The 24,177-nt window shown below is 48.9% G+C and overlaps 1 protein-coding gene across 1 annotated transcript in view; it reads left to right on the plus strand.

Annotated features, from left to right (window-relative positions):
* The first annotated feature begins 226 nt into the window (after positions 1–226).
* The window catches only part of TTYH2 (tweety family member 2), a 131,630-nt gene continuing 107,679 nt past the window's right edge, over positions 227–24,177 (plus strand). Inside the window, exon 1 of the mRNA XM_077458696.1 lies at positions 227–423. Within this exon, the coding sequence (XP_077314822.1) occupies positions 295–423 (129 nt within the window). The 5' untranslated portion in view covers positions 227–294. The remainder of the gene's footprint in view (positions 424–24,177) is intronic.

Genomic DNA, 24,177 nt, shown 5'->3' on the forward strand with positions numbered 1-24,177 from the left:
TCAGTAGCCTAACGTAAAATAATAATAAATAATAATAATTAATAAATAATAAAATGTAATCCTGCTCTAGTATCCCTCCCGGCTCTATTATTATAATGATGATGATGATGAAGATGAAGATGATGACTTTGTTGCTATTTGGGGTGATAGAAATCATTGTGGAGGAGAGCCAGGGGGCGGCGCGTGCACGCTGGGCGCGCGCAGACCGGCCAGCAGGGATTCGGGAGCGCGCAGCGCGGCCCCGGCAGTGGGAATGGTGGAGCGGAGTCGGGCGGAGGGGATCTGATCGGGGGGATGGCGGCCGCTCGGGTGGAGTATATCACCCCATGGTGGGTTTATTGGCTGCACAACGTTCCGCACCTGGACCTGACCCTACACCCGCGGAGCGCCGACTTCCAGCCCGAGGAGCCCGGCTACAGGCAGGTGAGTGCGGGGAGAGTCCGGGGAGGAGGAGGGGGACTTCGGGGCTTTGTTCCTGAAACTGTCCCGAATATTCGGGGGGAGGTCATTACTTCTTATACTTCTCTCTGCTGCCTGGACCCCCATCTCCGGACCGGGACTATACGGGACTGTCTCTGGAAGTGTCCGTAGGGAATGGTCCGTCCCTGGAAGTGTCTGTAGGGAATGGTCTGTCCCTGGAAGTGTCTGTAGGGAATGGTCTGTCCCTGGAAGTGTCTGTAGGGAATGGTCTGTCCCTGGAAGTGTCCGTAGGGAATGGTCTGTCCCTGGAAGTGTCCGTAGGGAATGGTCTGTCCCTGGAAGTGTCCGTAGGGAATGGTCTGTCCCTGGAAGTGTCCGTAGGGAATGGTCTGTCTCTGGAAGTGTCCGTAGGGAATGGTCTGTCTCTGGAAGTGTCCGTAGGGAATGGTCTGTCCCTGGAAGTGTCCGTAGGGAATGGTCTGTCCCTGGAAGTGTCCGTAGGGAATGGTCTGTCCCTGGAAGTGTCCGTAGGGAATGGTCTGTCCCTGGAAGTGTCCGTAGGGAATGGTCTGTCCCTGGAAGTGTCCGTAGGGAATGGTCTGTCCCTGGAAGTGTCCGTAGGGAATGGTCCGTCCCTGGAAGTGTGTGTAGGGAATGGTCCGTCCCTGGAAGTGTGTGTAGGGAATGGTCCGTCCCTGGAAGTGTGTGTAGGGAATGGTCCATCCCTGGAAGTGTGTGTAGGGAATGGTCTGTCCCTGGAAGTGCCTGGAAGTGTCCGTAGGGAATGGTCTGTCCCTGGAAGTGTCCGTAGGGAATGGTCTGTCCCTGGAAGTGTGTGTAGGGAATGGTCCGTCCCTGGAAGTGTGTGTAGGGAATGGTCCGTCCCTGGAAGTGTGTGTAGGGAATGGTCCGTCCCTGGAAGTGTGTGTAGGGAATGGTCCGTCCCTGGAAGTGTGTGTAGGGAATGGTCCGTCCCTGGAAGTGTGTGTAGGGAATGGTCCGTCCCTGGAAGTGTGTGTAGGGAATGGTCCGTCCCTGGAAGTGTCCGTAGGGAATGGTCCGTCCCTGGAAGTGTCCGTAGGGAATGGTCCGTCCCTGGAAGTGTCCGTAGGGAATGGTCCGTCCCTGGAAGTGTCCGTAGGGAATGGTCCGTCCCTGGAAGTGTCCGTAGGGAATGGTCCGTCCCTGGAAGTGTCCGTAGGGAATGGTCCGTCCCTGGAATGGTCTGTCCCTGGAAGTGTCTGTAGGGAATGGTTTGTCCCTGGAAGTTCTCTACTTGCCTTGTTTTAGAAATTGAATCCCCCTTGAGTTATTCCTGGAATTGTACTACGTCTCCCACCAAATTGTTCCTGGAATTTTCCTCTTTCCCTCAACAATGTCCCTGGAAATGTCATTGTAATTTAGAAATGCCCCCCCCCCCAACATTGTCCCTTGAGTTCATATCACCCCCTTTCCAAACCTTGTCATTGGAATTGTGGCCCCCCCCAACATTGTCCCTGGAATTGTCATTCCCCCCCCCCCAATTTTTTTCCTGGAAATCTTTTCTTCCCGATGTCCCTGGAATAGTCTTCTCTTTCCCCAATGTTGTCTTTGGAATACGCCCCCCCCCCCCCACCCCCATCCCTGAATTTATCCAAGGAATTGTCTTTTTTCCCCTCTCAAAAAAAAAAAGCAAAAAAAAAAACCCATCTCCATAGAATTCTTAGCAACATTGTCTGGAATTGTCTCCCTACCCCCCCCCCCCCAAACACATTAACAATGGGATTGTCTCTTACCTCCCTCTCCCCCAAAACATTTTCCCTCAAATTGACATCCCCCCCCCCCAACATTGTCCCTGGAATCTCCCCCCATGTTTTTTCCTGGAAATCTCTTCTTCCTGATGTCCCTGGAATAGTCTTCTCTTTCCCGAATGTTGTCTTTGGATTGCCCCCTCGCCCCCTCGCCCCCTCGCCCCCTCGCCCCCTCGCCCCCTCGCCCCCTCGCCCCCTCTCCCCCTTGCCCCCTCGCCCCCTCGCCCCCTCTCCCCCTCTCCCCCTCAACCCCATAATTGTCCAAGGAATTGTCTTTTTTTTCCCATAGGAATTCCATGGGATTCTTAGAACTGCCATTCCCCCCCCTCCCCCCAACATTTTCCCGGAATTGACCCCAACATTTCTATTGGATACTTCGTATTACCACATCCCCCCCCCCCACCATTTTCCATGAAATTGTCATCTCACCCCCCACCCAAAATTTTTCCTGGAATATACACACTGACAATGCCCCCCCCACCCGCCAAACCGGGTCTCTTCTTGCTGCTCAGGTGAAATTTCTGATCTCTTCACCGACCCGATTGATTACCTCCCTGAGAGTTGCATTTCACCTTTTATAGACCTTCAGACTCCTTTTATAAATGTTGGCGTCCAAATCTGATCTCTCGTCATGACGTACAATCATGAGAGATCCCCCTTGTCTTTAAAGTTTTTTTTTTTTTTTTTTTTTCATTGTGCAGCAAGAGGAGTGAGACTTGCTGGGCTAAGTGAGGGCACACCTTGCTATGGGGCACATCAGACAGACGAGGAATTGGGGGGGGGGGGGGGGGGGGGGGGGGTAATTGATAATCATTTTGGATGCACAGTAGTGAGTTGGAACCTCTCAGACTTGACATAGTTGCGACCATTGTGATTTGTTCTGGATCTCCCTTCACCCTCACCCTCACCTTCACCCCTCACCTTCACCCCTCACCTTCACCCCTCACCTTCACCCCTCACCTTCACCCCTCACCTTCACCCCTCACCTTCACCCCTCACCTTCACCTTCACCCCTCACCTTCACCCCTCACCTTCACCCCTCACCTTCACCTTCACCCCTCACCTTCACCCCTCACCTTCACCTTCACCCCTCACCTTCACCCCTCACCTTCACCCCTCACCTTCACCCCTCACCTTCACCCCTCACCTTCACCCCTCACCTTCACCCCTCACCTTCACCTTCACCCCTCACCTTCACCCCTCACCTTCACCCCTCACCTTCACCCCTCACCTTCACCCCTCACCTTCACCCCTCACCTTCACCCCTCACCTTCACCTTCACCCCTCACCTTCACCCCTCACCTTCACCCCTCACCTTCACCCCTCACCTTCACCCCTCACCTTCACCTTCACCCCTCACCTTCACCCCTCACCTTCACCCCTCACCTTCACCCCTCACCTTCACCCCTCACCTTCACCCCTCACCTTCACCCCTCACCTTCACCCTTACCTTCACCCCTCAGCTTCTAGCTTACCCTCACTCTCCTCTTCACCCTCACTCTCCTCTTCACCCTCACTCTCCTCTTCACCCTCACTCTCCTCTTCACCCTCACCCTCCTCTTCACCCTCACCCTCCTCTTCACCCTCACCCTCCTCTTCACCCTCACCCTCCTCTTCACCCTCACCCTCCTCTTCACCCTCACCCTCCTCTTCACCCTCACCCTCCTCTTCACCCTCACCCTCCTCTTCACCCTCACCCTCCTCTTCACCCTCACCCTCCTCCTCACCCTCACCCTCCTCCTCACCCTCACTCTCCTCCTCACCCTCACTCTCCTCCTCACCCTCACTCTCCTCTTCACCCTCACTCTCCTCTTCACCCTCACTCTCCTCTTCACCCTCACTCTCCTCTTCACCCTCACTCTCCTCTTCACCCTCACTCTCCTCTTCACCCTCACTCTCCTCTTCACCCTCACTCTCCTCTTCACCCTCACTCTCCTCTTCACCCTCACTCTCCTCTTCACCCTCACTCTCCTCTTCACCCTCACTCTCCTCTTCACCCTCACTCTCCTCTTCACCCTCACCCTCACCCTCCTCTTCACCTTCACCCTCACCCTCCTCTTCACCTTCACCCTCACCCTCCTCTTCACCCTCACTCTCCTCTTCACCTTCACCCTCACCCTCCTCTTCACCCTCACCCTCCTCTTCACCCTCACCCTCACCCTCCTCTTCACCCTCACCCTCCTCTTCACCCTCACCCTCCTCTTCACCCTCACCCTCCTCTTCACCCTCACCCTCCTCTTCTTGTGCTTGTTATTGGCTTACTGAGGGTCCGAGCCAAGGACAGGGATGAGAACCGCTGAGCATGCCGCTCCTTTATCTCTGTCCTGATTGTCTCTGTGCAGCTGAGAATTAAATATAACCAATGGTTAGTTGCTGTCCTGGACCCCATTTACCCCGTTATATCTGGGCGCAGACATAGGGCGACGGTTGGCATTGCAGGGAACATAGTTTAGCGCCAGGATTTTCGAGTATGTTGGAAAACCACGACGGCCATCAAGATATCAATCAACAACCTCATACCCCGCACCCCCCTCCCCAGACAAAGAAACAATACTTCCACAGCATGCGCTGCGTTGCGTTCCCCGTAGAGCGGCATGGAAGATGCCAGTCAGGTGTCTTCGATCTGTTGGCACCCTGTCACCTTTTAATCATGACCCCCCCCCCCCCCCCCAATCTTCCCCGCTCACCACCCCCCTCCAATTGTTTGTCGTCATGTCCATCCTAGCGGTGGTGAATTGCGCTTACTAATTATAAGCCGTGAGGTCCGTTATACGGTGACCCCAGTCTGGCCCTCGGGGGGGGGGGGGGGGGGGGTGGTGGGGGTGGTGGGGGTTCCCGGGCTGAATGTATGGAACGTCCGCTGGATACATTGTTTATTCCGTATCCTAAAGAAAGATGAAAGATGTGTCTGTGTCATGTGTTTGGTAGCAATTCTCTTGGGGGGTCTGTGAATAATAGAATGGCATATTATTCACTAAACATTCACCTGACTGTGTGTGTGGGGGGGGGGGGAGGGGGTCAGGCAGCTTGGTAAGTCATATTTGGGCAGGTAAGTGATCAGCAGTTGAAATCTGGCTTTGTTTCCTCTCCCTCCCGCCGGCTTCCAGCTGCTGTAGAAAGAGCCATACAGGGGATCATTTCTAGTAATTGCCCCCCTCCCCGCTGAACCATCACACTGCACCATAGGTTTACCCCTGCTGCCCAGGCGCCCTTGTGTGCCACCACCACCAACTCAGTGCTCTAGAAAGGGTATGTGCGTCGCTCAGGGTCAATAAAGAAGAGATACGTTAGAGTGCTGACAGGTAGACATGCGCACTGCCAAATTCATTTGTTTTCGTTTAATTCCTCTTTTTTTTTTTTTTTTGTTCTTTTCTTTTTTGGGGGGGGGGATTCAGGTCATTTGCTACGATCGAAATTTGTTATTTCAAATAAATTCGTAATTTCGGAAACATTTTAATTCATTATGTTCCATTCATTTTAGATGCAGTATTTGTTATTTCACTCATTCTTAATAATCCGAAAATCCCAAAGAACGAAAATCCAAAAATTTGAAAAATCCGAAATAATAACTAAAATTATAGGTATTGGAATCTCCTTTCAAATTTGGCTGTAACATATATGAATTTATCCGAAGTTACGAATTATCCGAAATAATGAATGCCGCATCTAAACAAATGTAATGTAACAAATTAATAGTAGGACGTAATAATAAAATAAAATAGAATTTTCGTTCTTTGGAATTTTCCGATTTTTCGTTCTTTGGAATTTTCCGATTTCTCGTTCTTTGGAATTTTCGGATTTTTCGTTCTTTCCAATTTTCAGATTTTTCGTTCTTTCGAATCTTCGGATTTTTCGTTCTTTCGAATCTTCGGATTTTTCGTTCTTTTCGAATCTTCGGATTTTTCGTTCTTTTCGAATCTTCGGATTTTTCGTTCTTTTCGAATCTTCGGATTTTTCGTTCTTTTCGAATCTTCGGATTTTTCGTTCTTTTCGAATCTTCGGATTTTTCGTTCTTTCGAATCTTCGGATTTTTCGTTCTTTCGAATCTTCGGATTTTTCGTTCTTTTGAATCTTCAGATTTTTCTTTTTTTCGTGTTTTCGATATGACAGCCTACAGTCGGCAAGGGGTTAAGTTTGTGCAATCACATTTAAAAAAAATTTTTTTTTATTCTTTTTGTTTTAGTCACAAGTCATAACATGGGGAATACGGTACTATATCGAGATAAAAAGGTCTCTTCAGTCGGGCGTTAGTGTATGAACACAAATCAGATTTTCAGTATGTTTTTTGACCATATCCTTGAAAACTGGAGATCCTGCCAGTAACAACATCTTGTAGACCATCAGTGCTAAGCCACTTCATAGACCTGACAGGCAGGCCGGCTGAAGGGGTGACAACGCTGATGCTGGTTTCAAAGTAGTGGCTGCAACAGGAAGTGCTGCTGCTGACAGGATCTCCAGGAAAGAAACTTTGTAACCTAATCACAAAAAAAACTATTTGCTTAACCCCTTCCCTCCCTGCCCTGGCATCCCTTTTTTTTTTTTTAAGGGGCTATTTATACCTGGGGGGGATGGGAAGGTCTTCCCGATCACATGACTTCTGCGATTGGCTGTCACAGTGGTCACATGATTGGGAACCAGTTTCACTGGTTCCCAATCATTGCTTGAGATCAGGTGCTGTCCTTGACAGGTAGGTCACCGTGCTGGGAGCGTGCAATCGGCACAGAAGCCTCAGCTGCCTATGTGCAGTGCGTTGGCATTAAAGCTCGCCCCCTTTGCCACCGCACAGGCAGCAAGAGGTTAAAGAGGAAGTCAACCCTGGTGGGTTTTTCTTCCTTTCTTCCTTCTCTGCAAAGTAAAGGCATAATGTGCTAGTATGCATCGCCTACTAGCACATTATGTGACACTTACATGTAAACGAAGCCCGCGCCGTCCCCGCTGCAATCCGCATCCAATTTCACCCGTCTTCCTTCCGCGGGGGGGCTGCGGTTGTGTGACTGATCGGAGCCGCGTGACGTCACTCCCACGTATGAGCCACCTGTCGTGGCACACGCTCCTGAAGAAACGGCACGGCGGCGTCCCTTCGGAGCGCATGCACTGATGACATCATCAGTGAATATCTCCTAAATGGCGTATGTTTAGGAGATATTTACAGTATCTAATAATTAGTAAGTCTTATTCTAGGCTTATCTATAGGTACAAATGTTACAGGGAGGTTTACAACCTCTTTAAAGTCGTATTAAACCCAAAAGCAAACATTTTATTACATCGCAGCTTCCAATTCTTAGATGTGACGGCTGCACTCATTTTTTTTTTCTTAGGCTTTCTTTCCTTTATTTTCATCTGGTGATCCAGCCAGTAAGTCTGTTGTTTTTTTTTTCCCGGCAGAACAAGCTGTTCTTCAAATGTAGCAGTTATAGGGATGGGACAAACCATTTTTACAACTAATGGGTGCTTACAATGATCAGCTTTTTATGTAAATTCTTTATCCCAAAGGGGAAAAAAAAAAAGTTAATGTAAATGATTATAAAATGTCAGCTGGAGTTTGGCTTCATTTTGTTAGTGTATCTAAATATGCTAGTCCATCTACACCCCCCCCCCCCCCCCCCAGACTAACAATGCTGCTGTCCAAAGGTGTCCCCTGTTCTCCTTCCTCCAGAGTGGGGGCTCTCTAATACAGGAGGTGTGTTACTGGCCAGATCACCAGGTGAAAACGGAGGGGGAGAAAAAAAAAAAAAGCTTTAAAAAAAGGAAAACGAATGCAGCCGCCACATTTAATGATTGGTAAGCTGCAATATGTTACATTTTGGGTTTAGTACCGCTTGAAATGACTGTATACTGTCAGACATGATGCTGAACAGACTGATAAACAGATTCTGGAGTTCCGTACACTATAAGAGCTGAAATGGTTATTATTGGAGGGTTTATTTCCATTTTTTTATTCTATTTTTAATGGAAGTTATTGGCGGTAACAAGTCTCCTAATTACAAGTGCGAGTTATTTATAACGTGTTACAGTGAATGTAGGTCACCAATACCGGAGCGAGCGAAGAAACCGGCTTCTCGGCTCCTGCAGATTTCCAGGAGAGCGCTCCGAGGATGAATGGCTTCACAGGTGACGGATATTTGCATTAATGTAAAATCCTTCTCTTCTAACGGGGATCACAGCGAGGTGTGACTGCGACACCAACGCGCCTATTACTGTTCATTCTCCGTCCCTGTATATGAACATGGAATGTATAAAGCTTCCTGTGTAGGGAGTATATCTATGACTTATTGCTTAAAGGGTCCGTCCACCCAAAACAGATCAGGGTGCTGAGTTCCCGGGCCTGTACACACGCTGTGCCCATTATGAAGGGTTCCCACCATCTCTGCCAAGTTTCCGGCTGTGTACACCTGCTATGCCCATTATGAGGTGTTCCCACCATCCCTGTACCAAATTCCCGGGTCTGTGCCCATTATGAGGGGTTCTCCCCATCCCTATGCCGAGTTCCCAGGTCTGTACACCTGCTATGCCCATTATGAGGGGTTCCCACCATCCCTGTGCCGAGTTCCTGGGTCTGTACCCCTGCTGTGCCCATTACTAGGGGTTCCCTCCATCCCTGTGCTGAGTTTCCGGGTCTGTACACCCGCTGTGCCCATTATGGAGGGTTCCCACCATCCCTGTGCTGAGTTCCCAGGTCTGTACACCTGCTGTGCCCATTATGAGGGGTTCCCACCATCCCTGTGCCGAGTTCCTGGGTCTGTACCCCTGCTGTGCCCATTACTAGGGGTTCCCTCCATCCCTGTGCTGAGTTTCCGGGTCTGTACACCCGCTGTGCCCATTATGGAGGGTTCCCACCATCCTTGTGCTGAGTTCCCGGGTCTGTACACCTGCTGTGCCCATTATTAGGGCCACCATCTCTGTGCCAAGTTTCTGGCTGTGTACACCTGCTGTGCCCATTATGAGGGGTTCCCAAAATTCCTGTGCCAAATCCCTGGGTCTGTGCACATTATGAGGGGTTCTCACCATCCTTGTGCTGAGTTCCCGGGTCTGTACACCTGCTGTGCCCATTATTAGGGCAACCATCTCTGTGCCAAGTTTCTGGCTATGTACACCTGCTGTGGCCATTATGAGGGGTTCCCAAAATTCCTGTGCCAAAACCCTGGGTCTGTGCACATTATGAGGAGTTCCCACCATCCATGTGCTGAGTACCCAGGTCTATGCACCTGCTGTGCCCATTATGAGGGGTTCCAGGTTCCTTACACCTGCTTTGCCCGTTATGAGGAGTTCCCACCATCCATGTGCTGAGTACCCGGGTCTATGCACCTGCTGTGCCCATTATGAGGGGTTCTCACCATCTCTGTGCCAAGTTTCTGGCTGTGTACACCTGCTGTGCCCATTATGATGGGTTCCAGGGTCCTTACACCTGCTTTGCCCGTTATGAGGAGTTCCCACCATCCATGTGCTGAGTACCCGGGTCTATGCACCTGCTGTGCCCATTATGAGGGGTTCTCACCATCTCTGTGCCAAGTTTCTGGCTGTGTACACCTGCTGTGCCCATTATGATGGGTTCCAGGGTCCTTACACCTGCTTTGCCCGTTATGAGGAGTTCCCACCATCCATGTGCTGAGTACCCGGGTCTATGCACCTGCTGTGCCCATTATGAGGGGTTCTCACCATCTCTGTGCCAAGTTTCTGGCTGTGTACACCTGCTGTGCCCATTATGATGGGTTCCAGGGTCTTTACACCTGCTTTGCCCGTTATGAGGAGTTCCCACCATTCCTGTGCCAAATTCCCGGGTCTGTGCCCATTATGAGAGGTTCCCACCATCCTTGTGAGTGAGTGACTTGTATAGCGCTACCTATGCGAACTGAATCGCTTCAGGGCGCTTTCTTGCCACCAGAGTCCATCTGCGGCTTTTGTGTGGTCCTTACACGCTTATAAACACATACAACATTGACATACACATATTAAGGCCAATTTTGTTTAGACAAGGTCTAATTAACCTCCCAGCATGTCTTTGGAGCGTGGGAGGAAACTGGAGTACCCAGAGGAAACCCCACGCAGGCACATGGAGAACATGCAAACTCCAGGCAGATGCCATCGTGGTCGGGATTTGAACCAGCGACCCTATTGCTGCTAGGTGAAAGTGCTAACCACTACACCACTTGTGCTGAGTTTCCGGGTCTGTACACCTGCTGTGCCCATTATGAGGAGTTCCCACCATCCATGTGCTGACTACACGGGTCTATGCACCTGCTGTGCCCATTATGAGGGGTTCTCACCATCTCTGTGCCAAGTTTCTGGCTGTGTACACCTGCTGTGCCCATTATGATGGGTTCCAGGGTCTTTGCACCTGCTTTGCCCGTTATGAGGAGTTCCCACCCTTCCTGTGCCAATTTCCCGGGTCTGTGCCCATTATGGGAGGTTCCCACCATCCCTGTGCTGAGTTCTGGGTCTGTACACCTGCTGTGCCCATTATGAGGGGTTCCCATTCCAAAATCCCTGCCCTTGGTATGACACAGGAGCCAAAGAATCTTTTGTTCTTTTTTGGGCATTGAGCTTTAGGTGTTTAGTTAACCACATGTGTAAACGCACTTCTGTTTGCCCCCAAGCACAACTTTCTTGCCCGTTCACAGAGCGCACAGATGTAAATGCAACCTAAAGGATTTTTTTTAATATATTTTCAATGCGAACTGGAGAAATTGATTAAAGGAAGAGGTAACCAATTAGGATGCGCTCATAACTCGCAGCAGTACCCAGAAAATAAACTTTGGCTGACGGGTTCACTTTAACGTTGAAAGTCTGAAGCGCGCACATGTGAATAATAACAGGTGGTAAGTAACACCTGTGTTTGTGAGCTAGCACCTTTTACTCATGGCTGTATGCCCACACCGTATGCTCTACTTACTGTGCCATAACGGTAAAGAACAGATGGCCATTTTTAGTACCGTTAGGCCTTCACCGTATCAAGCCCTAACATAGGTCCTCTAGTACGTTTTATCCCACTTCTAATAACATCTACTGCCTTGAGGAAGAGGGAGGCCCTTCCCCAAATCACATTGGCTGTATTTGATGCTCTTAACCGTAAGGAGAAGGCCCTTACCTTATCAAGCCTCACCATAGGTTTTCTAGTTAATTCCATAGTGATTCTAATAAAGTCTACTGTTCGAGCTCTGAGGTAGTGGGGAAACCCTTCCCCGAAACACATTGGCTGTGTTTGATGCTCTTAACCAATAAGCAGGAGGCCCTTGTTTTAACATAGTGATTTGCATAACCTCTACTGCTCAAGCCTTGAGGAAGGGGGAGGCCCTTCCCTGAAACACGTTGGCTGTATTTGATGCTCATAACCAATAAGGAGGAGATCTTCACCTTATCAAGCCTTACCATGGGTCTTCTAGTGCATTTTATAGTGATTCTAATAACCTCTACTGCTCAAGACTTGAGGAAGAGGGAGGCCCTTCCCCGAAACACGTTGGTTGTATTTGATTTGATGTTCTTAACCAATAAGCAGGAGGCCCTTGTTTTAACATAGGTCCTCTAGTGCATTCCATAGGGATTCTAATAACATCTATTGCTCAAGCCTTGAGGAAGGGGAGGCCCTTCCCTGAAACATGTTGGCCCTTGTTTTAACATAGGTCCTCTAGTGCATTCCATAGGGATTCTAATAACATCTATTGCTCAAGCTTTGAGGAAGGGGGGGCCCTTCCTTGAAACACATTGACTGTATTTGATGTTCATGACCAATAAGGAGGAGAGCCTTACCTTATCAAGCCTAAACATATGTCCTCCAGTGCATTCTATAATGATTGTAATAGCATCTACTGCTCAAACCTTGAGGAAAGGGGAGGCCCTTCCCTGAAACACGTTGGCTGTATTTGATGCTCATAACCAATAAGGAGGAGAGCCTTACCTTATCAAGCCCTAACATAGGTCCTCTATTGCATTCCATAGTAATTCTAATAACATCTAATCCTCAAGCCCTGAGGAAGGGGAAGGCCTTCCCTGAAACATGTTGTGGCTGTATTTGATGCTCTTCCAATAAGGAAGAGGCCCTTACCTTATCAAGCCTTAACATATTCTCTCTAGTGTAGGGGTAGGCAACATGGGACTTTCCAGCTGTTGCAGAACTACAAGTCCCATCATGCCTCTGAGAGTAATTGTAATTGCCAGCCTTGCAGTGCCTCATGAGAAATGTAGTTCCACAACAGCTTGGGGGCCCCAGGTTGCCTAACCCTTTTCTAGTGCATTCTATAATGATTGTAATAACATCTACTGCTCAAGCCTTAAAGGAAAGGGGAGGCCCTTCCCCGAAACATGTTGGCTGTATTTGATGCTCATAAACAATAAGGAGGAGATCCCCACTTTATCAAGCTTTAACATAGGTCTTCTAGTGCATTTCATAGTGATTCCAATAACCTCTACTGATGGAGCCTTGAGGAAGAGGGAGGACCTTCCCTGAAACACGTTGGCTGTATTTGATGTTAATGACCAATAAGGAGGAGACCCTTACCTTATCAAGCCTTAACATATGTCCTCTAGTGCATTCTATAATGATTGTAATAGCATCTACTGCTCAAACCTTGAGGAAAGGAGAGGCCCTTCCCCGAAACATGTTGGCTGTATTTGATGCTCATGACCAATAAGGAGGAGATCCCCACTTTATCAAGCCTTAACATAGGTCTTCTAGTGCATTTCATAGTGATTCCAATAACCTCTACTGCTGAAGCCTTGAGGAAGAGGGAGGACCTTCCCTGAAACACGTTGGCTGTATTTGTTGCTCTTAACCAATAAACGTTTTGAAAAGGCCCCCCAAGTGATCTAAACTTTTGTACCAGGTGCTCCTCCATACCCGCCCAAGAGCTAATCTCCTGAGCGACTCCTTTTTGTATGCGGTCAGAGAGGTAGCGGCCTACGATCAGAACAAGGTCCACCTCCACTCTACGTCCGTCATGGAGGAAGACGCACTTCATTGGATATCCACCAGAACCAATTCTCACTCCTATCAGTCTAGCGCTACCTTTGCCACCTCCCGTACAAGGCCGGGGGGGTTGGCCAACCCTACAAACTGATGAGAAAGAAAAGTAAAGCAAGCCCACGGCGGGTGCTCCAAATGCCAAAACCCAACCGCGCCGCTGGTATCTGGTACCTCGTGTGTTAAAACCGGCCTTGGAGAAGCACGGGGCTTTAAACGCCGACTCAATAAAAGCTTCGCCGGCGCAGTTAACATAACGCTCGGCTAATGGAGGTCTTAAGTGCAAAGTGACCAGCTCAGCAATCATAATGGAGTATAATGAGGGGGAGGCCATGTGCGGGGGGGAGGGGGGGGGGGTAACTATTCATCCATCCTGTTGTCCGTGAGATTCGGCAGCTCAAGGTGGTGTGTAATGGGTTGGGGCGGGGGATGGGGGGCTGGTGTCACGGGTTTTCTGCTTCATCTGTGTTTTGGGTGCTTTGCTTAACCCTGCGGTGACCGGAGGGCTCTGGGGGATGGGGTCACTTTAAGCCATTGTGACGGGATCGTGGTCAGCAGACGTTCTTTTTTTAATTTTTTTTTTATTTTATGCTTTTTAAGGCGAATGTATCAAAAAGATGATTCAACGTTCAAATGTATCCAACTCGGGAACAACAATGTAACGTTTCTCAGTTTAGCGCTCCTTAGGCCAGGTTCACATCTATGCGCGCCGGGGGAAACGTACGTAAAATCTCATGTTTGCACAGAAACGCGTTGCCCTTTAGCAGATGCGCAACAGTAATAATTGTTAAAGGCACCCCCCCCCCCCCATCTGCAATTCCACATGTGCTAATTAAGTGGCGCCCTGTGCATTGTGGGTGCACGGGCGCCACCCCCCCTCATCCCTGCTGTCACCTCCCTATCCATTCCCCCGGCCCCTTTCGGGACGCCGGACGCATGGACTCCTATGGCGGGGGCAGGAAGCTGACTGGAGAGAAGGTGAAGAAGGACACCCGGTAAGCCCCGGACCCTCCTGCAGGGGAATCCATCCGTAGGGGTGGGTGGGGGAGGTGTGAGTGACAGCGTTTGATGGGCACAGTGACTGCAATTGATTTTTTTTTTTATGTTTTTTACCCCCCCCCCCCCCAAAAAAAAAAAAAATGGAGCACCAGCCACCACTGGTGTTAAACATGGTGCAGCGCGTCTTTGGAAAATAATCTGGGACTTGCTTTCCATGTTTCTTGCTCATTGAAATGAATGGGCTGCCCTACATGAGATGCGCTGGGAATGCGCACTTGGTTGAATGAATAGGAAGCACTTTGAGGCGTCCGGCTCATTCACAAACTGAAGCAAAGTAAACACAGTTTGCTATGCTTCAGTGATGAATGAACACAGGAGTTATTGGTACCGATCGCTCACTGTGTGCATTCAGGAAATGAAGGGGCCATTAAATGACATATTTACCGGCCCCTTGCCCTGCTCTACTTCCTGAAACGTTCCCCTGTGTGCCTGCAACAGCTGCCAGTTGGAGAGAGAGGGCAACCTGGCTTAGCTCCGGGGGGGGGCGCGACATAAGTGTCCTAATATTAAAATTTGTAAAAAACAGTATGTATAGCTGCTGACTTAATTTATTTATTTATTTATTTGGGGGGGGGGGGGGGGGACTTCTGCCTTTGTAACCACTTTAATTGATAGTGCAGTACACGGAGCTCCTATTTAATCTGGTATTGTCCTTTTACTACTCTTGTAAAGCAGAGCTCAGACTGTGAGAGACTGAAGCATCGCAAAGGAGCCAACAAGTTGTGCTTGCAAAGAGCATGCTGATAGGAGGAGCAGGCAGAGAGATGATTCTCGCTGTGCTGCCTTTCCTTTGTCCAGTCAAAGGGCAGGGGGGTAAGAAGACAGCTCTGGACTAAGGGTGAGTATTGCTGCCAAAGCTGTGTTTTTGTTTTGTTTTTTTCACATTTACTTTATTACAATATGGAAACATAATTTAAAAATGTATCTTTTTAGTCCTGATTGTAATAAATACAGGAAACGCGAGAAAATATTGACATGTTCTATTTAAAGCCTCATTTACATGGGGCCATTTAGCCCGTATGCCTGTGTGTGGGGTGTGTTTGACCTCGTGGGGATGCGCAGGTTTTCCATACTTCCCTGTGCAGGCAGTCCCATTCATGTCAAAGGGGAGGCAGCAGCTGCATGGATACAGTCACCGCCTCCCAGATTTGACAGTCGCGTGAGTGTCGGACCCCCAGAGGCCCGCTGTCTGCGTTTGGGAAGACGCACTCACACAGTTGTCAGACTGGAAGCAGCCGCTGGGTCCCAGTTGACATGAATTAGGCCAGCCATAGATTGTGATCTCCTGCAACCCGTGGTTGCAGGAAAGAAAATTGCTGGATTCCCCCCATCAACACAGCCCATTCCGCAGAGCTATTGTGATTGTTGCAACGGCTCTAGCTGCTGGCAATATTCACATCTAAAAATCTGACATACTGGTTGTGCCCAAGCCAATCAATGAATTGAGTTGGGTATAATCAGCCTGCCCATTGTTCCAATCTTGTCCGGTCCCTGCTGATTCATCTGTGGCCGGTTTTACACTGCCTGCAAGTCTGGGGATGCATCCCCTTGTGAGCAAGCACGGCCCTCACATAGGCATACAGTGTTACTAAACCCAGGAGCCTGCATTCACTATATCTGCTCTCCCCAGGAGCCTGCATTCACCATATCTGCTCTCCCCAGGAGCCTGCATTCACTATATCTGCTCTCCCCAGGAGCCTGCATTCACTATATCTGCTCTCCCCAGGAGCCTGCATTCACCATATCTGCTCTCCCCAGGAGCCTGCATTCACTATATCTGCTCTCCCCAGGAGCCTGCATTCACTATATCTGCTCTCCCCAGGAGCCTGCATTCACTATATCTGATCTCCCCAGGAGCCTGCATTCACTATATCTGATCTCCCCAGGAGCCTGCATTCACTATATCTGATCTCCCCAGGAGCCTGCATTCACTATATCTGGTCTAGCCAGGATCCTGCATTCATTATATCTGCTCGCCCCAGGAGCCTGCATTCACTATATCCGGTCTCCCCAGGACCCTGCATTCACTATATCCGGTCTCCCCAGGACCCTGCATTCACTATATCCGGTCTCCCCAGGACCCTGCATTCACTATATCTGGTCTCCCCAGGACCCTGCATTCACTATATCTGATCTCCCCAGGACCCTGCATTCACTATATCCGGTCTCCCCAGGACCCTGCATTCACTATATCCGGTCTCCCCAGGACCCTGCATTCACTATATCCGGTCTCCCCAGGACCCTGCATTCACTATATCCGGTCTCCCCAGGACCCTGCATTCACTATATCCGGTCTCCCCAGGACCCTGCATTCACTATATCCGGTCTCCCCAGGACCCTGCATTCACTATATCCGGTCTCCCCAGGAGCCTGCATTCGCTATATCTGCTCTCCCACAGTACACAGAACATGGAAATGCAATTATTTTAGTAAATATAAAATGCTAAATACCTTTTCTCATTGGCAGTATATAGTAGCCATCTTGTGACTTCAATCAGTGTCCAGCCAAGCACTGGCTAAATCTTGTAGGAGGGGTTTTCTGACTGTCCTATGAGAATGCAAGACCCCTGACTCTCTGTCTGGGTAATGCTGATTGGCCCTGTGCTGATCACATGCACACTCTCAAGAACAAAAAAAAAACCTCTCTAGCAATACACACCAAACAGAGCATGTGCAGCCTGACTCCATAGACTCTGTGTTATCAGGAAATTATCAGGGGACAGTGGAAGGAGCAGGAGGGGAGGATCAGAGAAGACAGGATCAAACAGCCATTTTTACACAATGCAGAGGATTAACTCCTTAGGTTCCACATTGAGTATAACAAGCATGCTTTACTGCATACAAAGACTGATTTTACTGTTGTGGGTTTACTAACACTTTAAAGTGGTGGTCTGGCCCCCCCCCCCCTCCAAAAATCAAAACGTCCCCCACTCTGTTACTGGCCCAGCAGCAGAAGTAGGCGGAGGGGGCCAAACTTGTGATGCAAGGTCCGACGAAAGTGGGGACAGGGTACCTGTCACATAACATGCTTGCCCCCCCCAAAATGTGGCACCGAAGGGGGGGGGGAGCGATAAGCTCAAGCTTTGGTGGAACTCCACTTTTAAGTACCCCTGAGTCAATGAAGCCTAATAAGGATCTGTGGTTTTCCCAGTTGAATACTTTGCTTGCCTTTGCTCCCCTACTGCTCCAGTCAGCGCTGGGAGGTGAAGGATATACCTGGTACTTCTGGGTATGGAGGAGCATGTGACAATGCAGGGCCAATCGACGCTGTCCCATAGGGAGCCCATCGCTCCATACAGCTGCCAAGGGCAATAGGAAAAGCGATGGGCTCCCCATGGGACAGTGGATGGAAGATTAATATGTCCAGATGAGTCTGGGGGGCATTAACCGCTTCCCGACCAATTTACTGGGGGTGGCTGCGCTGTGCAGAATCGCATATATATATATAACGTATAAGTGTGTGTGTGTATGTATATGTGTGTGTGTGTGTGTGTGTATATATATATATATATATATATATATATATATATATATATATATATATATATATATATATACATACACACATACATACATACATACCCTGTTTCCCCTAAAATAAGACCTAGTGTGATTGTCGGTGATGGCTGCAATAAAAGCCCTACCCCCCAAATAAGCCCTAGTTAATGTCCTTGTAGGTCTTCTTTTCAGGGTAGGGCTTATTTTTGAGGAAACAGAGTAGGGCTTATTTGGGTGGTAGGGCTTATATTGCAGCCAACACCGACAATCACGCTAGGTCTTATTTTAGGGGAAACGGTATATATATATATATATATATATATATATATATATATATATATATATATATATATATATATATATATATATATATATATATATATATATATAATGATTCTGCACTTCCGGGTTTTGGGCGCGACTGCGCGCAGCCGGCGGTGCCTCACTTTTAGTTTTTCTTTTAGTTTTTTATAAAAAAAAAATTTTTTTACACAGCAGGAGCTGCGGACCCAATGTCCACCGGCACCCACTGATCGTTCGTTACACAGACAGAATGCCAGTCTGCTAATATAGAAAAGGCAAACTGTCATTGTGTGAGTACAGAAGTCGTGGATCCTGTGTTCCTGCAGTGCAGAAACACTGATACATGCCTTCCCCCTAGTAAAAGCACCTCCCCCCCCCACTACACTGAAACATTACACGGTTAACCCTTCATACTTTTAGCACTGATCACTGTATTAGTATCACTGGTCTCCAAAAAAAAATTTCAGGTGTCAGATTTGTCCGCCACAATATCGCAGTCCCGCTATAAGTCGCTGATCGCCGCCATTACTAGTAAAAAAAAAAAAAATAAAAAAAAATAATAATATCCCATAGTTTAGATGCGATAACTTTTGCGCAAACCAATTAATATACGCTTATTGGGAATTTCTTTTTTTACCAAAAATGTGTAGCAAAATACAAATTGGCCTAAATTCCAAAAATTTTTTTTTACTTTTACTTTTTTTGTTTGTTTATTGGATGTTTTATAACAGAAAGTAAAAATAATATTTATATATATATATATATTTAACCACTTGCCGCCCGCCCTATTACAAATTGACGGCGGCAAAGTGGTTTCATTATCCTAACCTGACGTCATATGACGTGATTAGGATAGTGAGCCGCTGCGCGCCCCCGGGGGCGCGCATCGCGGCGATCGTTGTTGCGGGGTGTCAGTCTGACACCCTGCAACTACGATCTCGGTAAAGAGTCTCCGACGGAGACTCTTTACCATGTGATCAGCCGTGTCCAATCACGGCTGATCACAGTGTAAATGGGAAGAGCCGGTGATCGGCTTTCCCTCACTCGCGTCTGTCAGACGCGAGTAGAGGAGAGCCGATCGGCTGCTCCTCTGACAGGGGGGGGTCTGTGCTGATCGATTATCAGCACAGCCCCCCCGAGGATGCCCACACTGGACCACCAGGGACACCACTAGACCACCAGGGAAAAGGTAATAAAAATCCATAATCCTCCCTAGACCACCAGGGTGCCAGTCAGCACAATGGGTGCCAATCAGTGCCCATAATGGATGCCAATCAGTGGCCACAATGGGCATCACTGATTGGCATGCATTATTGTTTGGCACTGATTGGCATCCATTACTATAACACCGATGCCACCTATGAGTGCCCACCTGTGCCGCCTATGAGTGCCCACCTGTGCCGCCTATGAGTGCCCACCTGTGCCGCCTGAGTGCCCACCTGTGCCGCCTGAGTGCCCACCTGTGCCGCCTATGAGTGCCCACCTGTGCCGCCTATGAGTGCCCACCTGTGCCGCCTATGAGTGCCCACCTGTGCCGCCTATGAGTGCCCACCTGTGCCGCCTATGAGTGCCCACCTGTGCCGCCTATGAGTGCCCACCTGTGCCGCCTATGAGTGCCCACCTGTGCCGCCTATGAGTGCCCACCTGTGCCGCCTATGAGTGCCCACCTGTGCCGCCTATGAGTGCCCACCTGTGCCGCCTATGAGTGCCCACCTGTGCCGCCTATGAGTGCCCACCTGTGCCGCCTATGAGTGCCCACCTGTGCCGCCTATGAGTGCCCACCTGTGCCGCCTATGAGTGCCCACCTGTGCCGCCTATGAGTGCCCACCTGTGCCGCCTATGAGTGCCCACCTGTGCCGCCTATGAGTGCCCACCTGTGCCGCCTATGAGTGCCCACCTGTGCCGCCTATCTATGCCCACCTGTGCCGCCTATCTATGCCCACCTGTGCCGCCTATCTATGCCCACCTGTGCCGCCTATCTATGCCCACCTGTGCCGCCTATCCATGCCCATCCGTGCCGCCCATCCGTGCCAGCTATCAGTGCCACCTATCAGTGTCCGTCCGTGTCGCCCATCCGTGTCGCCCATCCGTGTCGCCCATCCGTGTCGCCCATCCGTGTCGCCCATCCGTGTCGCCCATCCGTGTCGCCCATCCGTGTCGCTCATCCGTGTCGCTCATCAGTGCCGCCTATCAGTGCCACTTCATTGGTGCCCATCAGTGCCACCTTATCAGTGCCCATCAGTGTAGCCCCATCAGTGCCCATCAGTGAAGGAGAAAACGTACTTATTTACAAAGTTTTGAAACTGAAACAAAAAAAAACATTTTTTTTTTCAAAATTTTCGGTATTTTTTTATTTGTAGCGCAAAAAATAAAAACCGTAGAGGTGATCAAATACCACCAAAAGAAAGCTCTATTTGTGGGGAAAAAAATGATAAAAATTTCATTTGGGTACAGTGTTGCATGACCGCGCAATTGTCATTCAAAGTGCGACAGCACTGAAGGCTCAAAATTGGTCTGGGCAGGAAGGTGTTTAAGTGCCCTGTATTGAAGTGGATATAGATACACACACACACACACACACACACACACACACACACACACACACACACACACACACACACACACACACACACACACATACTTTTTTTTTTTTTCAAAATTGTCGGTCTTTTTTTGTTTATAGCGCTAAAAAAAAAAAGTAAACAAATGCCACCAAAAAAAAGCTCTATTTGTGGGGGAAAAAAAAGGAAATGTTATTTGGGTACAGCGTCGCACGACCGCGCAATTGTCAGTTAACCACTTGGGTACCGCGCTATTGCAAAATGACGGCAATAGCGCGGACCCACATTTCCGGGACTACGTCTATTGACGTAGTCCCGGTTACGAGCGGCCTGCGCGCCCCCTGAGGGGCGCGCGCGGCGCGCTCTGTGATCGGCGAGTCCGTGAGACTCGCCTGATCACCGATCCGTGTAAGGGGTCGATCCCGACCCCTTATCACGTGATCAGCTGTCAGCCAATGACAGCTGATCATGTGATAAAACGGAGCCGGTAATCGGCTAGTATTCCTCCTCGCGCTGACAGCGCGAGGAGAAAAAAAAAAAGCCGATCGCCGGCGGCCGTGTTCGGGACATCAGTCCCGATCACGGCCAGCAATTTAAACGGACACCTGCCCCCTGCCAGTGCCCACCTGCCACCCGCAGTGCCATCCTGAAATAAAGTAAGTGCCCCCCAGCAGTGCCCATAGTGCCCACAGTGCCACCCAGCAGTGCCCACAGTGCCACCCAGCAGTGCCCACAGTGCCACCCAGCAGTGCCACCCCCAGTGCCACCCAAAATCTGCCTCAAAGGTGCTGCACCCCAGTGCCGCCCATCAGTGCCCAGCAGTGCCGCCCATCAGTGCCCAGCAGTGCCGCCCATCAGTGCCCAGCAGTGCCACCTATCAGAGCCACCTATCAGTGCCACCTATCAGTGCCCATCAGTCCCATCTATCTGTGGTACCTATCAGTGCCCATCCGTGCCACCCATCCGTGCCACCCATCCGTGCCACTTATCCGTGCCACCCATCCGTGCCATCTTATCTGTGCCCATCTTTGCCCATCAGTGCCGCCTTATCTGTGCCCATCGGTGCCGCCTTATCTGTGCCTATTAGTGCCGCCTTAACTATGCCTATCAGTGCCCACCAATGCAGCCCATCAGTGCCCACCAATGCAGCCCATCAGTGCCCACCAATGCAGCCCATCAGTGCCCACCAATGCAGCCCATCAGTGCCCACCAATGCAGCCCATCAGTGCCCACCAATGCAGCCTATCAGTGCCGCCTAATCAGCGCACTTCAATGAAGGAGAAAAATGACCCGTTTGCAAAATTTTATAACAAACTATTAAAACATGATTTTTTTTTTTTTTTTGTTTGTTTAGCAAAAAATAAAACTCCGAGCTGTAACTAAATACCACCAAAAGAAAGCTCTATTTGTGGGAAAAAAATGATAAAAATTTAATTTGGGTACAGTGTTGTATGCCCGCGCAATTGTCATTCAAAGTGCATCAGTGCTGAAAGCTGAAAATTGGTCTGGGACTGAGGGGGGTTTAAGTGCCCAGTAAGCAAGTGGTTAAAGTAACGCAGTGCCCTATCGCCAAAAATGGCCTGGTCATGAAAGGTGGGGGGGGGGGGGGGGTAAATCTTTTGGTGAAGTGGAGAGATTTGTTTTGCAATGCGTTGGTAAGGCACAGTTTTACGGTGGCATTTGTTGGTTGGTACAGGTTACCGCGCATTTTTTTGTGATGGCGAGGCTTCTAACTTCCCATTTCCCAGGCAATTTTTTTTCCCCTAGAGGCCACATCAAAGGGGGAGGTGGGGGGGTCCATAGAGGCCGGCTGTGGTCACCCTTCTAAAAGCAGGCCAGGGTCAATGGAAGGACAAGGGGCAAGGGGGGGTAATTATTTTGGCGTTTTTTTTTTTTTTTTTTTAACATGCAGATGCGTTTCCCAGCAGAGGTGATGAATTAATAATGTCGGTGCAATTTACAGCCAAATGCTTTCACTTAAAAGGGACCTGTTGGCGCTGCTAAGATTAACCCTTTGCAAGGTGCAGAGTTCCTTAAATGCCGACGTTTAAACTTTATTTGCAGGAAGGTCACACACATCCTAACCACTTCAGCCCCGGAAAGTTTTACCCCCCCCCCCCCCTTCATGGCCAGGCCATTTTTTTTTGTGATACGCACTGCGTCGCTTTAACTTAAAATTGCGTGGTCATGCGACGCTGTACCCAAATAAAATTTTCCCCACAAATAGAGCTTTCTTTTGTTGGTATTTGATCACCTCTGCGGTTTTTATTTTTTGAGCTTTAAACAAAAAAAAAAAAAACAGCAATTAAAAAAAAAAAAAAAAAAAAAAAAAATACATTTCTTTCTGCTATAACAAATAACCAATAAAAAAATTAAAGTCCATTTGTAAAAAAAACAAAAAAAAAAAACACAATTCTTAATTTATTTAGGCCAATATGTATTCTGCTACATATTTTTGGTAAAAAAAAAAAAAAATCCCAATAAATGTACATTGATCGGTTTGCGCAAAAGTTATCGGGTCTACAAACTATAATGAGCTAGTATGCATCACATATTAGCTCATTATGAAATACCTTAGAACGAATCGGCGCCCGCACACCGCTGACAGGGCGGACATCTTTCCCGGAGTTACTTCCGGGTTCACGACACATGCACGCGGGAGCTGCCGTCATGGCACGGACCCTGGAGAAACGGCATAAGCGGGACTGTTCCTTCAGTGCACCGATGGCGGCGTATATAGTAAATATCTGCTAAACGGTGCAAGTTTAGGAGATATTTCCGGTACCTACAGGGAAAGCCTTAGCATAGGATCACCTGCAGGTACAATTGGACCCCTTTCACACTGGGGCAGGGGGGGGGGGGCGGAGTTGGCGGTAAAGCGGCGCTATTTTTAGTGCCACCCTACCGTCATTTTAACCCCCTGCTAGTGGCCGAGAAAGGGTTAAAAACCACCGCAAAGAGCTACAGCTGTATGCCGGCGGCATAGCCGCACTGCCCCATTGATTTCAATGGGCAGGAGCGGCGTATACACACACCGCTCCTTCGATGCTCTTGGCAGGATTTTTTTTTTTTGAGCGTCCTGCCAGCGCACCGCCCCGGTGTGAAAAGCCCTCGGAGATGGGAACGGCTGTTTCAGGGCGCTTTGCAGGCGCTATCTCCTGCCTAAATGTACAGCCCGTTCGCCCCGTGACTATTCATGTAACAATTTTCTGTGAACAACTGTGTTTATGCATCGCTTGTACTGTAAAAATCAAATAAACGTTTTCTTCTTGTTAAAAAAAAAAAAAAAGGAAGATTTCACTTCCTCTTTAAGATCCTGAGATGGGTTAAATCGAGATCTCAATTTTTTTTTTTATTTTTTTTATTATTTTTTTTTTTTTTTACGATTAATCACGCAGCTCTAAAATGTATGATTTGATATTTTAGGAGGGGGTTCCGTTAGGTAGGTTTTGCCCCTGTGATTTCTGTTGGCAGCTCCGATGCTGGCCAACCATGTACCAATATGAATATTCAACACGTCAACTTTTTTTTTTTTTTTTTTTCACTGTATCTATTAAAAGTTGGGGGGGGGGGGGTTGTTTAAAGCTACCCT

This window comes from Lithobates pipiens, unplaced genomic scaffold (assembly GCF_037356315.1).
Source record: "Lithobates pipiens isolate NorthernLeopardFrog02 unplaced genomic scaffold, aLitPip1_a1.2 Scaffold_28, whole genome shotgun sequence".
Lineage (NCBI taxonomy): Eukaryota > Metazoa > Chordata > Amphibia > Anura > Ranidae > Lithobates > Lithobates pipiens.